Below are 24,593 nucleotides of genomic sequence, written 5' to 3' on the forward strand. Positions count from 1 at the left end.
TTTCTTAAACTCTACACTTCAATTCAATTATCATGTTTTGTCTTTATATCAATTCCATATTGTTTATGAAAACCATGAGAAACTAATCCTTCTTTGAGGGATTAACGAGTGGAGGTATGATCCATTATCTATTTTACAGGGTTACTCAACGGATCAGCTATTTGGAAAAGGAAAAACTTAAAAGCCTAGGATTGACAACCATAGGAAGTAATCAAGGTGGGAATTAACCCAAAACTGGTATGGTCTATCCGTGAACACTTTCACCCTAAACCAGTCTGGACTGTGAGGTCAAAAGATAAGTAGTTCTTACTGAGTCATTATTTGAGTGGAAGATCGAAAGATCCTATTGGGATATTAACTAGTTGATTGATGAGGAACATGAAGTGACAGTTGATGGGAAATACCGAAACGAGCTAATAATCCATAACCAGATTTGATTTATCCTATTCTTTGATCTCTTGAAGTTTATTTCTTTATGTTATTTTATTTTGTTATTATAAAAAAATCTTAAAAATTCTCTTTTATTACCATCATACTATAACTAAATTAAAGTACTAATTAGATCTTTTAGTGTTTACATTAAAATTGATACAACACTCGCCTCCCTTGTGTACAATCCTCAGAGTACTCACCTACTCCGTTATAACTATATTACAACTAGACCTATATACTTGCGGATACCACCTCATATATCTATATCTTTTACTGCAATATTCATACTCTGCACGTTAGTACATCTGAAAGCAGTCAATTTTCACAGTAGAATATACTGATTACGGGTTCATATCTACCTACATGACTTCCTACGGTTGTCAAGCCTAGGATTTAATTTTTTTTCTTTTCCCTACCAATTGATCCGCTAAGAAACCTTACATAGTTGCCAACTAATCCCACATCCACCTGTTAATCTTCCTAAGGGATTAGCTACTCATATATCTAACAAACATCATAAATTAGAATTGGAATATAAACATTTACAAAATCAAATAAAAAGATTAAGAAGATCCTTAATATATTGAAGCTCAAAATGCAATCCTTAATAATCTCAAATGAATCCACAATTTGAATATCTTTAATAACAAAACAAGAATGGAACTAAAATTTAAAAGTAAAACCTAACAAAAGAATGACAATGATACTAAAATGAGGCAAAAGTCTCCTTAAGCAGTTCTGAGCAATAACTTTATAGACCTAGGTTAACAGTCTTTTCTTGACCTAAAATGGGTGACTAACCTTCATTAAATTATGTTGTGTGAATGAAAACACCCTTGATCAATTAAGTGGCCACATCGTATTGGTGTCGTAACACTCTCATGCTTGTGTCGCGACATTGATGACAGATTGCTTCTTAGGGTGTCGTTTCAAGGTTGTGTTGCGACATACTCAGTAGACTGCTCATTGTGTATTCTTCTTTTTGTGTTCTGACATCCCAGCTCCATTGTGGCCCACTGTCTTTCTATCCTAAAGTGATGTCCTATACACTCACCTAACATGTTAGTCCACCTTTAGGCAAAATTCGGTTTACAAGGTCTTATAAAATACCTAAATTGCTCACTTTATTACCTAATTGCTATGGATAAAAACCAAGTAAAAACATAACTAAATTGCTTTTTAACAAGCTCATTAAGTACAAAAGAGGTTTAATCTGCTACGACAAATTATGGTAGATCACATGTCGTGTAACCAATAAAAGGAAATTATATAAACATTTTTTAGTCTGGGATCTTTATCTGGATGTTAAAGTTGATACTCAAGAACTTGATATAAACCTAACCTGCACATGAAAAACAAATTGTACGCTGTGTAACACCCCTAACGCGTATCCTTCTCCAGAATAGGGTTATAGAGTGTAACAGCCCGATTTCGACTCTAATCGGACATAGTGGTTTTGGGACCACAAGTCCGAGTCAAAAAAATATTTTAATATTATTTTGTGTGTTTATTATGTGTGAATTTAATTGTATAAATTTTCGTGTTTTAATTTCGTCGTTTGAGTGTCAGATTAAATAAAAGGATTAAATCGCGTAAAATAAAAATTTAATGGTTAAATGTGAAAGTATCTATTTGTTTGTTGTTGTCTTTATAATTTGGAGGATTTAAGAAGCAATTAGTCCACCATTAGGTGAGTGGATGGCAATGGTCAAGAATGACCTTATAATATGTGTTATATATTATATTTTAACAAAGGTTAATTAAGTAAATTAAATATTATGGTTAATATATGTTAAATATAACAAATTTAAAACCATGTTCTTCATCTCTTTTTTTTACCGAAACTAAGAGAGAAAAATAAGGGTTTAAAGCTTTGGAATATTTGGCACTTACAAAGCTTGATTAATGTATGAATTTTGTTCGATTTTTGTTAATTTTTACGTTTTTGAGATCGTTGCTTTGAATACTTGAAATATGCCATTGATGAATGCTTGAACATTGTGATAGTTGATGATGAAAAATGAAAGAAATGTGATAGATTAACATGTTTTGTTTTTGAATTTTTAGTGAATTTGAGAAATTAGAGCTAAATTGTGAAAATGAATTTTTTGAGGGATTAAAATATGAAATAAATGAAATGTGTGGACTTGTATGAAGATAAGGAACATTCGGCCCTAGCTTGGTGTGGGCAAATTTTGTGTATTTTGTGTTTTGTGCAAAAAGGACTAAATTGCAAAAAGTGTAAAATGTTAGGGGCAAAATGGTAATTTGCCCATTTATGTATTTTTGGATTTAATTGAATGTTTTGATGAATAAAAAGGTTAAATTTGAATATGATTAAGATCGAGAAATGAAGAAAACGGATTTGGATCGGGGAAAAATGAAAGTAGTTGAATAGTCGATCGTGTCCGCTGATATTCGAGGTAAGTTTATTAGCTATTTAATTTTATTAAATCAGTTTATATTACATGTATGAATATCAAATGTATTTATGTTGAGTTAAAATTAAAAGTATATAAATCAAATGAGAAGTATGAAAATTATGTATATATATGTGTTAGGTTCGAATGAGTATGAATATACAAATATATATACATCAATGTCTTTGTAAATAATTTGGGTATGGAACTATAGGCATGTGATGTATTCGAACATATGTATGTATATATGTCAATAAAGTTTTAATTTAGTTAATGTTAATTGTTTTATATGTTTACATGATGTTCGAATAGATATATATATATATATAAAGATATATATATGTATCAAATATTTGTATAAGTTGGATTGAATAAGCATATATATATATGTGAATAAATAATTATATTGAGTATAGGTATGAAATTATATTTATATATGTGTGTGTTAATTTGAATATGTATGTGTATAATGTATAAAAGTACAAGTTCTTGTTTGAATATAAGCATATAGTAATATATATTTGTTAGTTTGAATATGTATATATGTACATGTATAAGATCTTGTATTGAAAAGGTATATGAAATTATATAGGTATATATGGAATTCAAATGTTAAAAGTACATAGGATATTATAAGTTAAATCTTATGATATTAGTAGTGGAATCTAAAGTATGAGGTATATATATATATATATATATATATATATATAAATGTGTTTTGTTGAATTATTGAATTATTTAAGTTAGATTTGATGATTGGGATTTATATATATCCATGTGTTTTAAAGATATAAGTTATGAATATTGAGCTGAATTTTATGTGGATTTTATATACAAATATGAGATACAACTTCTGTGAATTGAGATTCTTTTGTTAAAGCTCAATACCAATCGGATTTATTGCCAGTGAAATTATTCAGACTATACGTCTAGCAGGCTAAGTGCCGGTGATCTGATTCAGGTTATAAACCTAGCAGGCTAAGTGCCAGTGATCTGAATCAGGTTATAAACCTAGCAGGCTAAGTGCCAGTGATCTGAATCAGGCTATGAGCCTAGCAGGCTAAGTGCCGGTGAATCTATTAAATTAAGTGATTATATGCATTTGATATATATATATGATTTTGGTTATATGTAATGGATAAGTTTATGAACATTTATTTATATGTATTTGATGAGCATATAAATGTTTGGATCTATGTGTTTAGTGAATAGGCACATATATTGGTTGTTATGAAAATTGTTGAATATACATGTATGCATTCGCACATGTGGATTAGAAGTATAAATGTGCATTTGGTTCATGTAGTTGATAAGTAAAAATATAAGCTTTTGACTTATGTATTTGAAAGATCATAGATATGCATTCGATGAAATGCAAATGATAAGTATATTAGAAATTACTATATGCAATTAATGATTATATCGTAACTTGATTATAAGCATATAATGTTTATACATATGTTCGTTTATATGTATTTTAGATATGCTATAAACTTACTAAGCTATAAAAGCTTACTTTGATTGTTTTTGTCCATTTGTTTTTTAGTTAAAAACCAAGCTGCAGACTCGGGGATTGTTAGCGAAGATCATCACTCTATCTACTATCTCAGTATTAAAACGTTTAAATTTTGGGAGTTGTACTTTAATGTACTGTATATATATAATTAATAGCCATATGAAACTAGCTTATTTTTCTTACAGTTTAACTGAACTGAAGTGTTATGTTTTGTTATAAAAGGTTAAAGTAAAATTTATAATTATACTTACTTCATATTTGACTAATTTAATATAAATGTAAAATTCTTGAATTCTACTGAATGTCTGTGTTAAGTTGCGTTTTATTTGGTAACTCTTCGTAACCCTAATTTATCGACGTATACGGGTTAGGAGTGTTACATAGAGCATTACCGGAGTTTATAAATTAATTTTCAGACATTTCATTTCATCAAGCATTCATATTTATGACCAATTATAATCAAAACATTTATGAGCTAACATTAACCAATTTAACTTATACAAGTCATTATAACTAAATCAAATCATCCAAAATTACCAATAGAACCAATGGATAATGTGATATATCTCCAACAAGCTTCCAACCCAATCGAGCTTCCGATAATCATTTAAATGCATCAAATAATTATACATATTACCAATAATAATTGATTCCAATAATAAACACACACACATATATATAATATTCATTACCAAATAGCATTCACTTCAATTAAAATTATATAGAATATAGCTCATACGAGCTCACCGGACTAAATTGCAGAATTACCAAAATTCAGGAACATTTTGGAAATTTTCTATTTTTCTCATATTTCCACCCAATATTGTTCTAAATTTCATTCAAATTTGTAATTTAGATAAATAACCAATCCATTTAATGCAATTTGGCCACTTTTTGACATTTTTACAAATTTACCCTTAAAGTTTCACATTTGTTCAATTTAGTCCCTGAACCTAAAACATGTAAATTGGTCATTTTTAATGAAAACTCATGCTAGTTAAATAATCATATATTTTCCTCCTCCTCCTCTCCATTCCACATCCTTAATGTATATAACATGCTTATAGGTAATATTATATATAATTTCACCATTTACTTATATATATTCATTCAAAGCTGTCCACTTGAGTCGTAGTCACTAAATTATTTATATCTTGAGATACAGAACTAAAAATTAAGATCCGTAAATTTTATCTGAAATTATACTCACATATGTTCTTACCATAAAATTTTCAAAATTTTTTCCTTAGCCAATAAGTACAGTTTATTCTTTAAAGTCATCCCTATTCTGCTGTCTAACAGTTCTGACCCTTCTTCACTAAAAATTAATTATCTCCTCGTACCGAATTCTAATGATGTTTCTGTTTGTTTCTATTGATAATAGACTCATTAAGGATTTAAAAATATAAATTTAAGCCTCTAATTATTTTTATCCAATTTTTGATGATTTTCCAAAGTCAGTACAGGGGAACCCGAAATCATTCTGACCTTGTCTCACAAAATTTATTATAACTCATGATTTACAATTCTATTGCTTACACCGTTTCTTCTATAAGAAACTAGACTCAATAAGATTTAATTTCATATTTTATTCATCCTCTAATTAGATTTTCAAAATTTATGGTGATTTTTCAAAGTTAACCTACTGCTACTGTCCAAAACTGTTTTAGTGCAAAATATTGATTATTAAGTTTATAACACTCTTATTTTCCTTCTCTATACTATTTCTCATCACTTTCTCTTATTTTCTCTTCACTAACATATCAAGAACATAAATCCTTATATAATAAAACCCTACATTAACATCAATTTCATACTTTTTCAATAATATCAAACTCAAAATATATTGAAATCTTTATGCTCTTACCTTGCTCAATTGATTTCAATCTTTAACTTGATTTTCTCTCTCCTCCAGCCTCTATTTCTTGAATCTAACTTGATATTCTAGCTCCCCATAGTCTCATTGTTATCTTTCTCTCTTGATGGATATGGAAATTCTTTTGATTTTTAGGTGAAAATGGTAACTTTTTTTGAAGGAGGGACCAAATTGTAAAGAAAGCAAAACTTTCTTTCTTTCTCTCTTCTCCTCACGTTGGATGCATGGAAGATGATGGGTTGGTTGGTTTGTTTTTTTAACCTTTCTTTCCACATATATATACTAAACAATAAAATAATAAAATAATAAAATATTATTTAAAAATCAAACTAAAATATTAATAACTAATATTTATTTATTTATTTATTTAATCTAAAATATCTCCAACATCATCATTATCTTCTAGATTTCTCTCTCTTCTAAATGACCATTTTGCCCTTTAAGATATTTTAAAATTCCATCTTTGAGTCATCACTTAATTTGGTAAAATTACGATTTAGTCCCTCAAAATTCTTCCCCTTTTCAATTTGGTCCTAATCCATCCATTTTTCTTAGTTTCTAGATCACTCCACCCTTAAAAATATTTACACATTTGGCGAGTTATTTGTTTTAGTGGACCCTTCTGCTAGTGAATCCACCACCTGTGAAATTCTAGTGTTGTGAACTCGTTAGTCTATTTTAGAACTAGCAGCAAGTGGGACACGTATTAGTTATGTTTCAAACCTTAAGAAAAGAGCATGTTATTGTACGTGAAACCTAGAGAGCCTCGTATGATGTGATTAATTAGTGGAATCGTGTATGCATGATTTGTGATTAGAGACCCTGATTACAGTGGAATATAGATTAAAATTTTCCTATAAATAGGACAAAATAAAAATGGAGAAAGGACTTTACCTTCTTTTTCTCTATTCATATTCGTTATTTCCGAAGAAAAAACTTAGAGTGTTCTTCATTTGTAGAAGGAACCAATTGTTGTGTAGAAACTACCATTTCCAAGCCAGGTGTTGGTAAATAATTGAGACTTTCTTTAATTTAATACTAGGAAATGATTGGGTAGTGGGAATCATTTATTAGGGTTTTACCAGAACTACTAGACAAAAGGAAATTTCCTTTTGAATAAATGATTGCGTGTTACTAATTCTTATTTTTTGTTAAAGTTTCAATTGTTTATGTATATTAATAGTAGTGTTTGATTATTTTAGCTTAAAGAAACATGAGAAGGGCCTAGTTTGAAAGGGAAAGAACCCGTTGCATAGATAAAGTTTTGTTTGAAGATCCCTGGTGTGTTTCATTTCACATTCTGTTTAATGAATATTCAAACCTACTTAAAAATAATACCATCTATCTAGGTAAAGTAGTCACTACTCTAAGTGTTGTGGAACCTGCATAAAGTTAATTCCTGTAACAAATTAACCTTATAAAAAGAAAGTTATCAACCTATATGAGCCATTCAATGACTATTATGTGTGACATTGCATGTGCATTTTTTGAATGGTAAACTATGAAAATAAAGCTTAAATAAATGTGCATGTTTGAGTGAAATGAATACTCCTTCTTTGGTGTACAAGCTCAGTATCTCAAAAGGTGAAAAGGGGTAATGGAGGCGACTGATGTGGTATATGTTAAATAAACTTAAATGAAAAGTTAAGAGTTATGTAAGTGAAAGGTCAAGAGTTGAAAGGTCAAGAGTTATGTTGTTTTTTTAATGGGTTTAAATTAGTAGTTTTTGTTTAGGAGAATGAAAGGTCAAGAGTCATTGGTTATTATTAGATTTTAATTTTTTTTAAAGGGTTATCTATAATCTATAAATATTTTGTAAGCATTTTATATGAATGTGAAAAATTTTACATTAAGAACAATTTTATCAAATTAGTATCTGAGCTATGGAGAGTGTGACTAGTAATGTGCCATTGCCTCGACTAATAAAGGTGAACTATGAGAATTGGAGCATCCAAATCAAAGCTCTGCTCGGGTCTCAAGATGGTTGGGAGGTGGTCCAAGAAGGTTTCATCGAACCAACAACTACTGCGGGATATACGGCGGCTCAAAACAAGGCGTTGAAAGAAATGCGATTGAAAGATAAGGCGACATTGTACATGTTATTCCGAGCTGTTGATGAGTCGGGCTTTGAAAAGATTGCAAGTATGACAACTTCAAAAGAAGCGTAGGACATTTTAGCAAAGGTGTACAAAGGAGCTGACCGAGTTAAACAAGTCTGCCTTCAAACCCTTTGTGGTGAGTTGGAAGGCATGAAGATGAAGGAATCGGAAGGTGTCTCCGACTACATCACTCGTGTTCAAACCGTGGTGAACCAACTCAACCGAAACGGAGAAGCGTTAACCGATGCACGAGTTGTGGAGAAGATTTTGAGATCGTTAACTGACAATTTCGAGAATGTTGTATGTGCCATAGAAGAGTCAAAAGATCTAGCAACGCTCACAGTCGATGAACTCGCCGGTTCTCTCGAGGCACATGAACAACATAAGAAGAAGAAGAAAGAGGAGGCACTCGAGCAAGCACTTCAAACCAAGGCATCAATCAAAGACGAAAAAGTTCTCTATTCTCAAAGCTTTCGAGGTAGAGGCCGTAGTCGTGGAGATCGAGGAAATGGTCGTGGTGGAAAAGGTCATCGTCAAGAAGGGAATTATGAGGAGAAGGAGCATTCAAACCAAAAAAATTGGCGTGGAAGAAAACGTGGTCGTGGAAGAGGCAGATGGTCGAATTATTCCAATGTCGAGTGCTACAAGTGTGGCAAATATGGTCACTATGTGAAGGATTGTAACTCTGATAAGTGTTACAATTGTGGTAAGGCAGGACATTTCGCGAAAGAATGTCCCATCTCAAAAAAGGTGGAAGAGACAACCAACCTAACCACGGAAAATGAGAAGGCAAAAGAAGGTTTTCTCTTGATGGCACACAACGAAGTCAACAACAACAACAACATGGTATGGTACCTTGACACGGGTGCAAGTAACCATATGTACGGGCATAAGCACTTATTCAAAGAGATGCGAAAGGTTGAAATGGGACATGTGTCATTTGGAGATGCATCAAAGGTTGAGGTAAAAGGCCAAGGTACCGTTTGTTATTTACAACAAGATAGGTTAGTTGGGTCAATCCAAGATGTGTATTACGTACCAGACCTTAAAAGCAACATTTTGAGTATGGGGCAACTCATGGAAAAAGGTTATTCGGTATTTATGAAAGATCGGGTGTTACACTTGAAAGATAAGGAATGGCGTTTGGTCGCTCTAGTTGAAATGGAGAGAAATCACATGTACAAGTTGAATTTGAAAAGTTTTCAAGGAAAATGTTTGCGAGTCGACGTTGAAGACAAGGTGTCATTATGGCATCTCCGTTTTGGCCACTTACATTATGGTGGTCTAAACGAGTTAGTGAAGAAGAACATGGTGCATGGGCTACCAGACATGGACTATGAGGGAAAATTTTGTGAAGAATGTGTGCTTGGCAAGCATGCGAGAATTTCGTTTCAAAAGAAAGCAGAATATCGGGCTAAGCAACTTCTCGAATTGATTCATACCAACATATGTAGACCAATCACCCCCGAATCTTTTAGTGGTAAAAGGTATTTCATTTCTTTTATCGATGATTTTTCACGAAAAACTTGGGTTTATTTTCTTAAAGAAAAATCTAAGGCATTCGAGGTGTTCAAGAAGTTCAAAGTGATGGTGGAAAAAGCAACTGGTAGACACATCAAATCTGTACGATCTGGTAGAGGTGGCGAGTATACTTCGACGGCTTTCATGGAGTATTGTGAGGAGCAAGGCATAAGACGGTTCCTAATCGCACCGTACTCTCCCCAACAAAATGGTGTGGCCGAGAGGAAGAATCAGACTATTCTCGACATGGTTCGATCAATGCTCAAGAGCAAGAAAATGCCGAAGGAATTTTCGGCGAAAGCCGTGCAATGTGCCATCTATGTGCAAAATCGATGTCCACATGCGAAGTTGGATGATCAAACACCACAAGAGGCTTAGAGTGGACAAAAACCATCAGTTTCTCAACTCAAGGTATTCGGTAGTGAGGCCTATGCACATGTGCCGGATCAGCGAAGAACGAAGCTCGAAGACAAAAGCAAAAGGTTTATTTTTATTAGGTATGATGAGAAAACAAAAGATACAAGCTACTCGACTTGATAAGTAAGAAGGTTGTGGTAAGTCGTGATGTACGATTCAATGAAGCAAGCGAGTGGGATTGGAATAACTCAACGGAGGTTATCATCAAAGATGGAGGATCATCAATTGCTACACCAACTAAAACTATCGATGATGAAGATGAACCGCAACAACCAAAAATGTGAAGTTTGCAGATTTTGAGAATATAAGTTTTGAAGAGGCAGTGCTAGACAAGAAGTGGCAAACTGCTATGGACGAGGAGATTAAAGCAATTGACCGTAACAACACATGGGAGTTAACAGAATTACCGAAAAGAAGTCAGCCCATTGGTGTGAAGTGGGTGTTCAAAAGAAAGATGAATGCTCAAGGTGAGTTAGAACGGTACAAGGCACGACTTGTTGCAAAGGGATATAAGCAAAAGGAGAGGATCGATTATGACGAGGAATTTGCTCCCGTTGTAAGAATGGAGACAATCCGATTGCTCTTTGCACAAGCAGCTCAATTTAAATGGCAGATATTTCAAATGGATGTCAAGTCAGCATTCTTGAATGGTGTGCTCGAAGAAGAAGTCTACATCGAACAACCACCCGGGTACATAAAAAATAGAGAGGAGAAGAAGGTGCTGAAATTGAATAAGGCACTTTACGGGTTGAAGCAAGCACCGTGGGCATGGAATAATCGTATCGATACATACTTCAAGGAGAACGGGTTCAAACAATGTCCTTATGAACATGCCCTCTACGTGAAGAAGAATGGAGGTAATATGTTATTTGTTGCTCTTTATGTCGATGACCTCATTTTTATGAGGAACAATGGTGAGATGATACTAGATTTTAAGAGCAAGATGACACAAGAATTCGAGATGACAGATTTGGGTTTAATGAAGTATTTCCTTGGTTTGGAGGTTAGACAAGAAGAGAAAGGTATTTTTGTGTCACATGAGGCATATGCAAAGGAAATTTTGAAGAAATACAAGATGGCACACTGCAACCCGGTATCAACACCAATGGATCCAGGTGTAAAACTCTCGAAATTCGATGGAGGAGAACAAGTCGACCCGAGCAAATACCAGAGTTTGGTGGGAAGCCTTCGCTATCTCACTTGCACAAGGCCTAACATTTCGCTAAGTGTTGGCATTGTAAGTCGATTCACGGAGGAACCGGTTTATTCACATTGGAAGGCGTTGAAGCGAATCCTATGGTACATTCAAGGAACGGTGTCACTCGGGTTATTTTATTCAAATATGGAAGATTACAAGTTGATTGAGTATTCCGACAGTGATTGGTGTGGAGATTTAGACGATCGAAAAAGTACACCGGGATATGTGTTCTTTTTGGGTAACACGATGTTTACTTGGCTTTCAAAGAAGCAACCAATCGTGACACTCTGGACATGTGAAGCTGAATATGTGGCAGCATCTTGGTGTGTGTGTCATGCTATATGGCTCAGAAATTTGTTGGACGAGTTGGAGCAACAACAACTTGGTGCAACTGAGACAGGAGTTGACAATAAATCAGTGATTGATTTGGCAAAGAACGTAGTGAATCATGAGAGAAGCAAACACATTGACATTCATTTTCATTTCATCCGAGATCATGTAAAGAAAGGAAGTGTGAAATTAGTGCACGTGGCAAGTCAAGACCAAGTCGCGGATATCTTCACAAAACCGCTACCGATGGTACTCTTCGACAACTACAAGAAATTAATCGGCATTGAGGATGGCAGAAGCATTTAAGTTTACAGGGGAGTTTTGTTAAATAAACTTAAATGAAAAGTTAAGAGTTATGTAAGTGAAAGGTCAAGAGTTGAAAGGTCAAGAGTTATGTTGTTTTTTTAATGGGTTTAAATTAGTAGTTTTTGTTTAGGAGAATGAAAGGTCAAGAGTCATTGGTTATTATTAGATTTTAATTTTTTGTTTTAAAGGGTTATCTATATTCTATAAATAGTTTATAAGCATTTTATATGAATGTGAACAATTTTACATTGAGAACAATTTTATCAGTATAATGATGGGAGAATAAAATGGAGAAACTGATTATTTCACCTCTGGTATTGCATATGAATGCAAATCAAGACTGGTGAAAGGCCCTAGCCTTGCGAGGGAATACGTGAGTGTTCGAGTTAACGAGGATTTGTGGGGGTTCGATTGGTTAATCAAATTACTAGCTACACAGAACAATATCGTGAAAATGGAATGTTAGCTTTTTAGAGTGTTTAAAGGATCAAAAGCTAGCATAAGGAAGGGCGTATCAATGTGTATGAATGTTTATAAGTGTTCTTGCATGAACTGTATGCAGTTACGTTGGATTCTATTGTAAATGGGTAGTTAAATATTGCATGCAAATAGAAGTTAATAATGACACGTACTCACCAAAGACTAGTTCTTAGACGCGGATAATACCCGCTATCTAACAGTACTTCTCTAGCGCTATTTATCTTCCAACATATATTACGTAAGTGTTAGGTTATGTACGCCTGTAAGTTGTATAATATAAACTATCTAAGTTGTTTTAACATATTGTGTTCACTTGATCGAATGGTCGTTCCTTATCTCGAAACTCACTAAGTTCTTTTAAACTCACTCGCTTCTTTTTTTCCCCATTTTCAAGTGTTTTAAGTATGGGTGGACTATTCTTGAAAGGACTTAGCCAGAAAGAGACTTCTTTTGTTAGCTGCCTATTTTATTGTTTTGTAACATGTAATTATCAGGGTAGTGTAGCATATAGTTCCAAAAATACCTTAACCTAAAAAAAACATTGTATTTTTTCAGTTTGGTTTGTACTTATGACCGTTGCAACGTTTGAAATGAATATTGTAGCATTTCGCCAAAAATTTCAACTGTGGCATACCACCAATATTATCAAAATCACAAAATCCATATTTCGCCAAACGACAATTCAATGAGTTTTTACTATAGAGTGGTGTACCGTGAAACACTTCTATTTTTCAAAGATATTGTGTACCATTATAAATGTCTGTAGGTAACGCTGTGATTCTTTGGTCAACCAGTGAAACTTGGGATGTTATAGTTTTAACACATTCAACAAAATCCACATTACAATTTCAAAATTGAATCAATCATTCCTTGTCTAACCATATCGGCCCTTAGGCTCGTTAGCTGGTTCACATAGTCTTTCAAATGCTATCGGTAATCAACTATCATTTATAAAACATGTAATACTACGTAATAACTTTTAATTATCTTTAAGTATCAATCAACCAAGTCACAATTTATATTCCCTGTTAATATGACTCAGACTCGAACAGGTACATGAATCCAAATCAGCACACCAATTTATCATTCAGTGTTTAATCGGAACATTCGAAGTGAATAAATTGTGTCTAGTGCTCATCAATATAATTGAAATAAAAGTTGTGCCCTACACTCATCTGAACATCCGAAAGAAAATACGTCCAGCGCTCATCAACATATAGTCAAAGTAACCCATACTCAATCTATCTTATGAGATGCCAATTATATCCGACTCTACCTAAACAATTAATAAGGTAACCAATTTTTTAATTTCATTATAAATCTTCTCATTATTTCATTCTTAATATATCATCAACTTATCATTTCATCAATTCAAATATCATGTTTCTGCTTAATTTCATACATAATATCATAAATCATAAGTTAGACTACTTTTCATTTTATTCAATTTAGTCATTTATCTCTATAATTTATCAAAATCATACCAATTCAATTCCAGTACCTATTTTAAACTCACCTCAGTATTGTACCAAGCAAAACATCATGAATGTGCAATAAATAGATTGATTCAAATTATAGAAATACAAATCAAAAATTCGAGTCGCTCGACGTCAGGTTTTGCCTTTTCTTTCCCTCTCGACAGCCTCAAATCGTCTTTAGCTATGAGTAATAATCCAACAATAAAGAATTTCAAATTCCATATCAAATCACATTCAATTACAAAGTCACACACATTTTGTATTTTATTCAATTTAGTCTCAAAAATTGAGACAAGCATAACTTCTGATTTAGACCTCCAAATTGAAATTCGATTTCACATTTAATCATTAGGGACCTCCTACTTCCTATTCCTACTGAAATTTTGTGATAATTTTTCATTTGATTCAATTTGGTCTATAATGTACGAAACCATCAATTAAGCTTTATAATTTACTCATTTTTCTTAAACTAAGTTTAATTTCTATCAATTTAACACCTAAATCATTCAATTCTCAACAATAGAAGCTTTCTAAAACTTTAACAATTTCTTACATTGTTACATGAGCTAGCTAAATTAAGCTCTCATGACCTCAAATCTATAAAAAAAGTACAAGAAAAAGGGCCTAAATAAGCTTACCAAATTATGGCCAAATGTTTCAAGCTTGGAAGGTTTCTTTAATTAAAAAATGGTGGAAATTTTAGGTGAAGAAGAAAGATGATATATTTTCTCTTTATTTCCACCAAATTCTCACTTTTATACATGATTTAATGTTTGATTAACTTTAGTTAATTATGCTTTAATTATAATTAATCTTAAGTTTACTTATTTAATCAAATACCATCTTGCCATCCACTATAGAATACTTAAAAATGATTTATTAACCATTTTGGCCCTTTGGATAATTACAATTTAAGTCCTCAAGTCTTTTCCTATTTAATATTTATGGATTTGGTTTACGAAAATGGGTCTTGAAACCACATTTTTCGATACCACTAGAAATCAGATCGTTATAGTTTGTAAGTCAATAATAATCCTTAGCACATACTACTACATTACGGATAACCACCCATGCAATTCACTGTAAGACGCATCACAATCTCCGTACAATTACTCAATATCTTTTGTTTGGCCTACCATGGTTTCCTGTATGACATTCTGTACTGAAATCAAGATTGCATGTTGACAATCAGGACCGATATAGGAATGATGGGCATGTCTTTCACCAGTGGCATGATGTAGTTACAGATTTTTTTCACATCAAGTTTCCGATGGTCTTATGTAATACATCCAGAAGTTCATGTATGAGGCCTAAATTTTGAATTTCCCACAGTTGTGACCTCTAGATCAATACAACTCGTCCCTGCCACCAACAACCTTCTACAAACCTCTAACACTCCCAATATATAATGTTAGTTTAGATATAACAACTTTGTAGCCCATCGACGTTTTCATGCTATACCACTTGATGGCAAATATGCATTTCTCTTTATTTGCAAATTGTTGACCCATTATCAACTCTTTTGATTTGATATCTATTGCCAACCATTTCGTAGGCATCAAATTTAGGTAATCAGAGAACTCAGATGCATGTGGAACATCAAGATTTACGCTCAACATGTGGACCCCAAGGTTATTGCGTATGAAAATGGCTCGAGTAGGGTTCTCAAGTGAAGGGGCATATACATTATCATCATCATCTACGCCTTCATCATCGATATTATCCGAGAGCTCATTGGTATTAGGGCCACTAAAATATTCACCCTTGTGGTCGTAGCGACCATCATTATCGGGTCCATCTTCACCATCTGCATCGGTACCAATCACCAACTGATGCATCTATAAACAAGAACCTGGATTAGGGTTGTTATACACAGTCGGAACATTGTGTGAATTCTTGGCTCATGTCGATGTTGCTTCATAATCGCACAATTCTACCTACCCAATGTTTAGATCAAACTCAAATTTGTGTACAAATGACCGCCTATTGGTAGATGCTATCAGAACCTTGGGTCTTGAACTCTATATTGTTCATTTAATGGAGTGATATTTTAAGTGGGCTCAACATCTGCTAACTCAGTGAACAACTCAACTGGTTAAATGTTCCCAAGTGAGCGACAAAGTGTGATAATAGTCTCTACGCCATCATCATCTATAAGTTCCATCTCCTTATATTTGCATAAATTTTACGAAACTGGAAATTTGTAGAATAGCCTAGACATTCTCCTCCCACAACGTCGAGTAATTTTTGCACAAATCTTCTGTTTCACATCATCGACTTTTATATTCTTGTTGAACCCTATTTCTATTTGATGACGAGATTCAAATATACAACCATTTGCTATTTGTAAAACTACCCCCTCGAAATGTGTATACAAAGAATTGGTTATCCATCTTTAATACTATATTTATAGAATAAATTAAAAATAAAACTATTAGCTCCTATTAAAACAATTCATACAATTTTATAGCAACAACAATACTTTTTATCAAACAATATAAATGTGTAATTATTGGAAAATTTTTATTAAAATTCAATTTATTATTATGTTAATTTAAACGTAACATTTTATATTTAATTAACAATAGTTAATGAAAATAAATAAGCAAAGGCAAAGTTGACAAGTTATATTTCATTGGAAGTACAATTCTATTTTATTTATACTTCTTATATCTATAAATATAAATTTTAGAGAAACATTATAAATTGTTCTCATTAATCAATAAAATACGCTCACATTTTTGTTCTCCCATGTTCTTTTGTTCTTTACTCTTCTTCTTTTATTCTATAAAAATTAAATTTTAATCTTTTTTTTTGTATTGATTGATACACTATAATTCCAAAAATAGCAAAATTAACTAGTGAACACTGGCGCCAATCGAAATTTACATTAAAATAGAACTTGAAATGGAGTGTTCTAATCGGTAGAAGTGATATAAAAACGAAATTGAATTTCTTTTTGTAAAAAATTGAAAACAACACAACTTTTTCAATTATTTTATGTTGATAAAATGAAAGAATGGATAATAAATCTTAATTTATTACTTCTTATAAATTATGAAATTTTTTATTTTTTATTTTAAAAAATTAAATTCTTTTATGATATCTTCTCAAGCATAGAAAAGGTACATAAATGCGTAATTATTGGAAATTATTTTATTAAAAATTAAATTTATTATTATGTTAATTTAAAACGTGACATTTTTGTTATTTAATTAACAATAGTTAATGAAAGTCAAAAGAAAAAGCGAAGTTGACAAGTTAAATAATTATTTTATAATTTCTTTTCAAAAAGTGTTGAATTACTTTATAATTTTTATAATTTTTTTAAAAAAGTTGACAATACCCAAAGTAACCGATGGGTTAGGTGATTCACGTGGTTTTGCAAAAACAACTTTCGGTTATTTCTTAAAGTTTTGCAATTTTGTTGACCATGTCATAAGAAAAAACAATAAAAATGTACAAATTGGCACTAAGAAAAATTTCCATTATATCTTTTAAATTTAAAATTTTAAAATATTTAATGAGTCCATGAAATTTAAAAAAATCTAATTAAATTTTCTAAAAGTTCTAAAAATTTCAAGTAAATTTCTAAAATTTTTAAAACTCTAATCTTCTTAAAATTGTAACTAAATTTCCCAATTTTTTGAAACTTTTTCTTAAACCCTACTTTTTTTACAATTTGATTAAACCATCATCATCATCATTATTATTATTATTAACTTTTGGAAATTAAACTACACGTAGAGCTTTTACCTAAAGCATTTTCAAGTGTAGTATAAACACTATGTACTAAAACACGAGAGGTGAGACTTATGTTGCAAAATGTTACTAACTATTGTAGATCATACACATAGAGACTTAAAACTTACAGGGAATCAATATGGACCCATTTGATAGAGAACCAATTGTTATATTGGTCTAAACAAATGGATTAAATCGATTGAATTAAAAATTTTCAGAACCGATAAAAATCGAAAATTGAGATGAAAACTAATAGTTGAACCAATTTAATCCTTTTTATTTTATTTTATGAATTTTAATTGTTTATTTAATTAGTTGGTATAACAGTTGAACCGATCAAACCGATTGAACTGAGACTAGTGGTCTAAATGGTTCAACAACAGTCCGATTATTAGAACATTGTATGTGGCACTCAAAGATTGTACCACGTTATCACTTAAATATTTATATAATTTTTTTAATTTTCAAGTAATGATATCTCAAAGTTACGTCATCAAACTTTTATATTTTTCAAATTTAGGAACCAAAATGAAACTCGTTGTCAAGTTCAGGAGTCAAAATGGATAAAAAGAGTATAAGTACCAAAGTAAACCTAGTTATCAAGTTTATGGGCAAAATTTCTATTATCCTTTTTTTTTCAAAAGCAATAAACATAATGGTTTCACTAGGAAAAATAGTAGCATTTATGATTAAAAAATGTAATGAAAAATGGCATCAACCCCATTTTACAATATGTTGTTCCTTGACCTCTATATCTCTAAAAATTTTAACTCTCATTAATTTTCTAAAATATTTTAACTAAATTCCCAAAAATTTGAATTTTTTATTAAGCCCTAAACTTTTAAAATTTAATTAAATCCTTATATTTCTTTTGGAAATTAAACAACATATAGAACTTTTACCTAAATCATTTTCAAGTGTAGTATAAACACTATGTACTACCAGAAGCAGGCTTGAGTAGTTATAAAACAGGGAGGGAGACTTAAGTCGCAATATATAAAAATATATTAATGATTTACAATATTTGTTTCTAAACTTATTTATTAATGATTTACAATACCCGGTGCGAAGCACGAGCTATTAAATTAGAAGGTTTTAATTATTTTATATGGTTTAATCAAATGTCCTTTGATTAGTTTTTTTGGCTGACAAATGTCTCTTGATATTAATGTCATCTGATGGGAAAACCTTATCCTAAAATTTATGATATTAAGATGATGAGAAGAATGACGCTAACTTTTGGATGTCATGACGCTAACTTTTGAAATCGTGACATTCAACCTCAAGATCGCGACGTCCATGGAATAATTTTGTAATTTGGTCTTCGAGGAGTGAAGCTGGTTTGCTGTCTTGGGGTCGCGGCATTAAATTCTAAATGTCATTATATTTAATTTGAAGGTTTTTGAAAATATTACAATTTAATTTATTAACGCTATCGGGTTAATAATAAAGTTTTCATAAACTTGTAAAAATAAGATATATATGGATCGCGTAAAATCACAATTTCATATAATCTTTTTTGAAAAAATAAATTACAAACAACCTGCAACTAGACCTGTCTATGGGCCAGGCCGGGCCGGGTTCGGGCCGGGCCCACAAAAATTTTCAGCCCGTTTACTAGGCCCGGGCCCGGCCCAAAATATGGGCCTGAGATTTTGCCTATGCCCGGCCCGAAAAAATATGGGGCCCGAGCCCGGCCCGGCCCGTTTTTAATTAAAATTAAAATTATTTTTTTAATAAAATTAAAACTAATTGTTATTAAAATTAATTGTTAGTAAAATTATCAAATTATTAATTATTAATTGTTAATTGTATTAATTGTTGTAATAAAATCTAAAATTTGATTAGTAAATTTATCAAATTATTAATTGTATTAATTGTTGTAATAAAATCTAACATTTGATTAGTAAATTTATCAAATTATTAATTGTATTAATTGTTGTAACAAAATCTAACATTTGATTAGTAAAACAAACTTGATGTTTTATTATTATTATTTTGTAACACTAGTCAAGGAAATGAAAGTAAATAAACTTAAAATAAAAAACTATTATATTTTAAAAATAAAAAATATATATTTAATATTTTCGGCCCGGGCCGGCCAAAAAAATCTTGCCCGAGGCCAGTCCCATTTCTTAAACGGGCCTAAAATTTTGCCCAAGCCCATATTTCGGGCCTATATTTTTACCCAAACCCTCCCATATTTCGGGCGGGTCGTCGGGCCGGGCCGGGCCACCCGGCCCATGGACAGGTCTACCTGCAACTAATTATACAATCAACAAATCATTTTCTTTTAAGGGTAAGCTACATCAACCGTCCTTAAATTTTAATTAAAATTATGTTTCAACCACTTAACTTTTAAATTTTACAAAATCATCACTACGGTTATGGGGTTACTACAAAATGTTCACCTAATTGCTAAGTACCCTTAACGAAGTAAGGTTTATCTGACGTGGCATGACAAATATGCTAAGTATTTAAGAACTGTCTTCCTTTTTATTTTTTCTGAATATTAATTACTTACTTTAAATGACATATGAAATTTTCTTTATTTTTCTTTTCTCCCTTCTTTCTTTTCCTTCTTTATTCACTAAATCACTACCATCCACAACCTGTGCCTCCCTTAAGTTGTCCACATCATCTTTAACCTCAACCTTCTTTACAAGATATATAGATAGATGCATGCAGACGAAGAGGCCAGGAGTTGGGTTGAGTGACGGAGCAACGATAAGTTACGCAGATGGTGTGGTTTGTGCAAGCAGGTACTGAAGATTACATACATAGAAAATTTAGGTGATAGGACATATAATGTTAACTTTAGCATGATAATTAAACTTAATATACACTAAAATATTTGACCCTAGCCAAATGCCAAACTAAAAGCAAAACCATGAAAACTTCAATCACGACTTTCATTACATACAAATGCGTAGGCATTCATTTTTTATTGAAAGCACACCAGCACAATAATACTAAAAATTAATCTTTCACAAACGCCAACACGGTTTGCATGAAGGTGAAGACGACCACCATAAAAGCTGCAACAGTCCCTGTTCCTCTCCAAAGATTGGGGAAATAAACACGCTTCAGAATTCCATAATTCTCCTTGATGAATAATGTCACTTTGCGCTTCCGAGCCTCTTTATAAAGCTGGTTCAATCGGTTCGCGGTTACCCGGTAGCATGCAGGAGATGGCTGCCCAATACCCACCATAAGTTTCTTAATCATACGTTGCACAACTATATTCGTGTTTATTATGGTAACCAGTCTTCCTTCGTGTTTGCCTTCCTTGCTTAAAATCTCTTTTTCTATTAACCGTTCTACATCTTGGGCATTTTGAATGAGATAATTCATTAGTTCTATGTAAGCACAAACGTAGGCTTCATCTGGACAATGGCACATCTCGAACGCCATGACGTTCCGAAGGTAAGCTTCAGTGTTGGAGTGCACTGTCAATTTGGGGATTTTAAGCTTTTTGCCTTCAAATTTAATATCAAGCAAACATGCAGTTTGATTAGGTTCAACTATAAGCTGAACACCAACTTCTTGCAAACTTGCGGCACCATACACTTTTTTTAACGTTGGGATCTTGGTCTTGGATGATGGATTTTGTGTTTTGGTCATATGGCATCTTTGCAAAGCGGTGAAGTGTGGGATTTCTATATGCTCGAACTGCGGGTCCCATGGAATGTCAAAGTAGGAGCAAGCTAGTTTAAGGAAAGAAGGAACAGAAGCATCTGATGCTAGTTTGTGGTTTTCATATGGTTTATACAGTTCTTCAAGCACGAACATTGGGATCTGGTTTTCAAGTAAGATCAAATCCCTCCGTAGACCAGCGGACCATGTTTCTTTCAACAACAAGTCTTTGACGTCCGAATTTTTTTCCACTTCCTTCTCATAGTTCCTCAAGAAGAGCTCCACGATAAACAGTGCATCATAAAATATCATCTTTACGAACTCGTCTTCATCGATTAAAGCCTCGTAACAGTTGAGAATATTTTTCTCGTTGCGTTCAATGAAGCTCCAAAAACTTTCCAATGCCTTCTTGGAAACGGAAGTCCTTTGAAGAAATTTAACTTGATAATCCACTTTATACTTGGCCATGCTAGCCAAACTTGTTTTCCGATAATGAAGAGGGCCAATTGAAATTAATAGAGGAGTGTAAGCTTTTGGATTTGCTTGACGAATGTTCCTAGGGACCTCGTAGATAAACCCTTGGTCCGGCCCCCGCTCCAAATCCTCAACTTCCGAATCATTGGATGCTTCATCTTTCTTTGTCTCAAACGATGGGGCGTTACCTAATTGTCCCTTCCTTGGAGCCATTTCTTGCACCTACTTTTTCATGCATCAAACATACATATCAAGTTAGCAATAAAGTTTTTATATATATTGAATGAAAAATGATTTTAGTATCGTTATGTGGCATGCAACATTATTACCGACCAGACCAGTACTAGTATGTTACTGACTACTGTAGATCATACGCATAGAGACTTAAAACTTACAGGGAATCCGATAACCTTTGGCTTCCAATACTAGAATTGGCTGCTGAAGCCTGGATTTGAAAACGGAGAGAAATGGAAGGGAAACGTTGAAGAAATAGTTACTAGATAATAAGTGAATCCTTGAAGTCAATCAGAGTGGCTAAGGGCATTTATACAGATGCAAATTTGGATCAGGTTGGTTGAATCTGATCCAAGAGAAGGTGGCATTGGTGGGTGTTTATAAATTGAATCTTAAAATGTATTTAGTTAGCTGTTAATGTCTCCTATATTTAATATATTAAAGGATTTAATATATTAAAGGGTTAATGTATTTTTCCCTTTACTGATTTTAATAATAACGTTTACTTTCGTATGTCAATTTAAGTATCAATTCTAATAATAATGGGAGGGACAGCGAAAGCTACGAATGAGAGAAGGCCACGTAATCTGATAAGGAAAGAGGCGTTTCCAGTATGTAGTTACTGATGGTGCTGTTCATTCTGTGTCCGGTCTTTTTGCTGCAGGTGTTGTGCATGCAACAAGAGAGGGGAGTGGATCCTAGGTTATAATTTTTTGGGGGGAAATGCTTTTCAGCGGCTGTTGAGTTATGGGATCTGCTGGATGGATTATTTATCGTTCAGAAATAAGGATATAACGAGATCATCATTGGATCGGATAACCTCGAAAACATGATCTATATCAGTGAGAGCAAGTTTGGTGGTTTAAAAAATGCACTAATTAGGAGGATACAACAATTTTTGGCCTCGGAAGAAAGTTAGTTCTTGACTTATGTTCTTAGAGACTAATCGGGCTGTTGATGCTTTGGCTAAAATGGCTTGTCGAGTGTTAACTCCTTGCGTATCAGGATTAAAGAAATTTTGTAGGAAGATAATTTTGTTGATAATTCCCTCATGAATCATCCTATGAAATCGTTATTTTTTATTTACAAAAATAAAAAAAGTTAAGACTTTTAAAAATTAAATAGAAACTTTTTCTTTAAAGATTGGAACCTAAATATAAAATTTTTAGATGTCAAAATATAATTTTATTTTATATTAATTTATGAAGTGACTAAACATGAAAAATTAAATTTTTATCATTGATTAACTTATGAGACCAGATTAAAAGTTATGGTTTTTAAGGAATGTGAAGACCACTATCAGTCCCTGCATCACCTCTAATGCCAAAGTAATCCAAAAATTTATCTCGAAAAAAAGAGAGGGATAGAGATGTTGAAGTCCTAGTTAACGAATTTTTTTACAAAAAGGATGAGAAAAGCATACTAAATCATCATACCCTTTAGAGAGATGAACTTCTGGGTTTGTGATGTTTTCTAGAATAAGATGAACAAAGATGATCAAATAAACAAGGAAAGAAATTGGATGAGAGAGAAAGTTGTGGTGAGGATGAAGTGAGAGTAAAAGAGTATATATATAGTTTTACATAATTTTATAATTTTTTTATATGAGTAATATTTTAAAAACTCAACTCTTGAATTTATTACTATATTTATTCTTATCATATATGGAAAATTTTGACGGTCAAAAACCTTCACATCTTTTCAAAAAAAAGTAATTAAGTTTTTTTTTTTGCACTCATTTTGGATACATGAATTTTCAAAATGTATAAAAAATACCTTAAAACCTTTTTTTTTAAAAATTAAGCCTCTATTTTTATTAAAAATTAGAAAAACTAAAAAAATTAAAAGTTATAAATATTATTAAATTTTAATAAAATTTTCAAATATTAAAAATTAGAAAAATATAAAATATAAAAATCGTAAAATTTTATAAAATCATAAAAAATTATAAAATATATAGAAATATAAAATTTTATAAAATTTTATAAAGTTGTAAGGAAATTATACAAAATATAATGAAATATAAATTTAGTAAAAAAATTATAAAATTATCGTACCAAAAGAATAATTTTATAATTTTCTATAACTTTATTGATTATTTTTTTATCAATTTTCGCCACATGTCACATTACGTTGCGACACATGATAACTTTAATTTAAAAATAAAATTAGGGCCATTGACTTTAACAACCAATTTAAAGTTAATTGTTAAAGAGATTTTTGATGCATTTTATAATTTTTTATGATTTTTATAAAATTTTACAATTTTTACTTTTTACAATTTTATAAAAATTCTAATTTTAATAAATTTTCAAATTTTATTTTAATTTTTTCTAATTTTAATAAGAGCAGGGCCTTAATTGTTTTTTTTTTGAAAAATTTTGAGGGTCATTTTGATACATTTTGAAAGTTCAAGTATCCAATTGAGTGCA

General features: G+C 31.9%; 1 protein-coding gene across 2 annotated transcripts; it reads right to left on the reverse strand.

The window, feature by feature from the left end:
• Positions 1–20,623: 20,623 nt before the first annotated feature.
• Positions 20,624–22,532, reverse strand: LOC128031838 (UPF0481 protein At3g47200-like). 2 transcript variants are annotated; one of them, XM_012609790.2, is made up of 2 exons: positions 22,323–22,532; positions 20,624–22,152 (listed from the first exon to the last, which is right to left on the reverse strand). In XM_012609790.2, exon 2 carries the CDS (start codon positions 22,138–22,140, stop codon positions 20,797–20,799), a length of 1,344 nt encoding a protein of 447 aa, XP_012465244.1. In that variant the 5' UTR covers positions 22,141–22,152; positions 22,323–22,532; the 3' UTR covers positions 20,624–20,796. The 2 variants fall into 2 exon arrangements, with proteins under 2 accessions (XP_012465244.1, XP_012465247.1); XM_012609793.2 differs by having other exon boundaries at positions 20,624–22,149; positions 22,323–22,531.
• Between the last annotated feature and the right edge of the window lie 2,061 nt (positions 22,533–24,593).

This window comes from Gossypium raimondii, chromosome 13 (assembly GCF_025698545.1).
Source record: "Gossypium raimondii isolate GPD5lz chromosome 13, ASM2569854v1, whole genome shotgun sequence".
NCBI lineage: Eukaryota > Viridiplantae > Streptophyta > Magnoliopsida > Malvales > Malvaceae > Gossypium > Gossypium raimondii.

What these genes read in the sequence shown, in the direction of transcription:
- LOC128031838 (XM_012609790.2), bottom strand. Translation starts at nt 22,140, where the DNA reads ATGGCTCCAAGGAAGGGACAATTAGGTAACGCCCCATCGTTTGAGACA.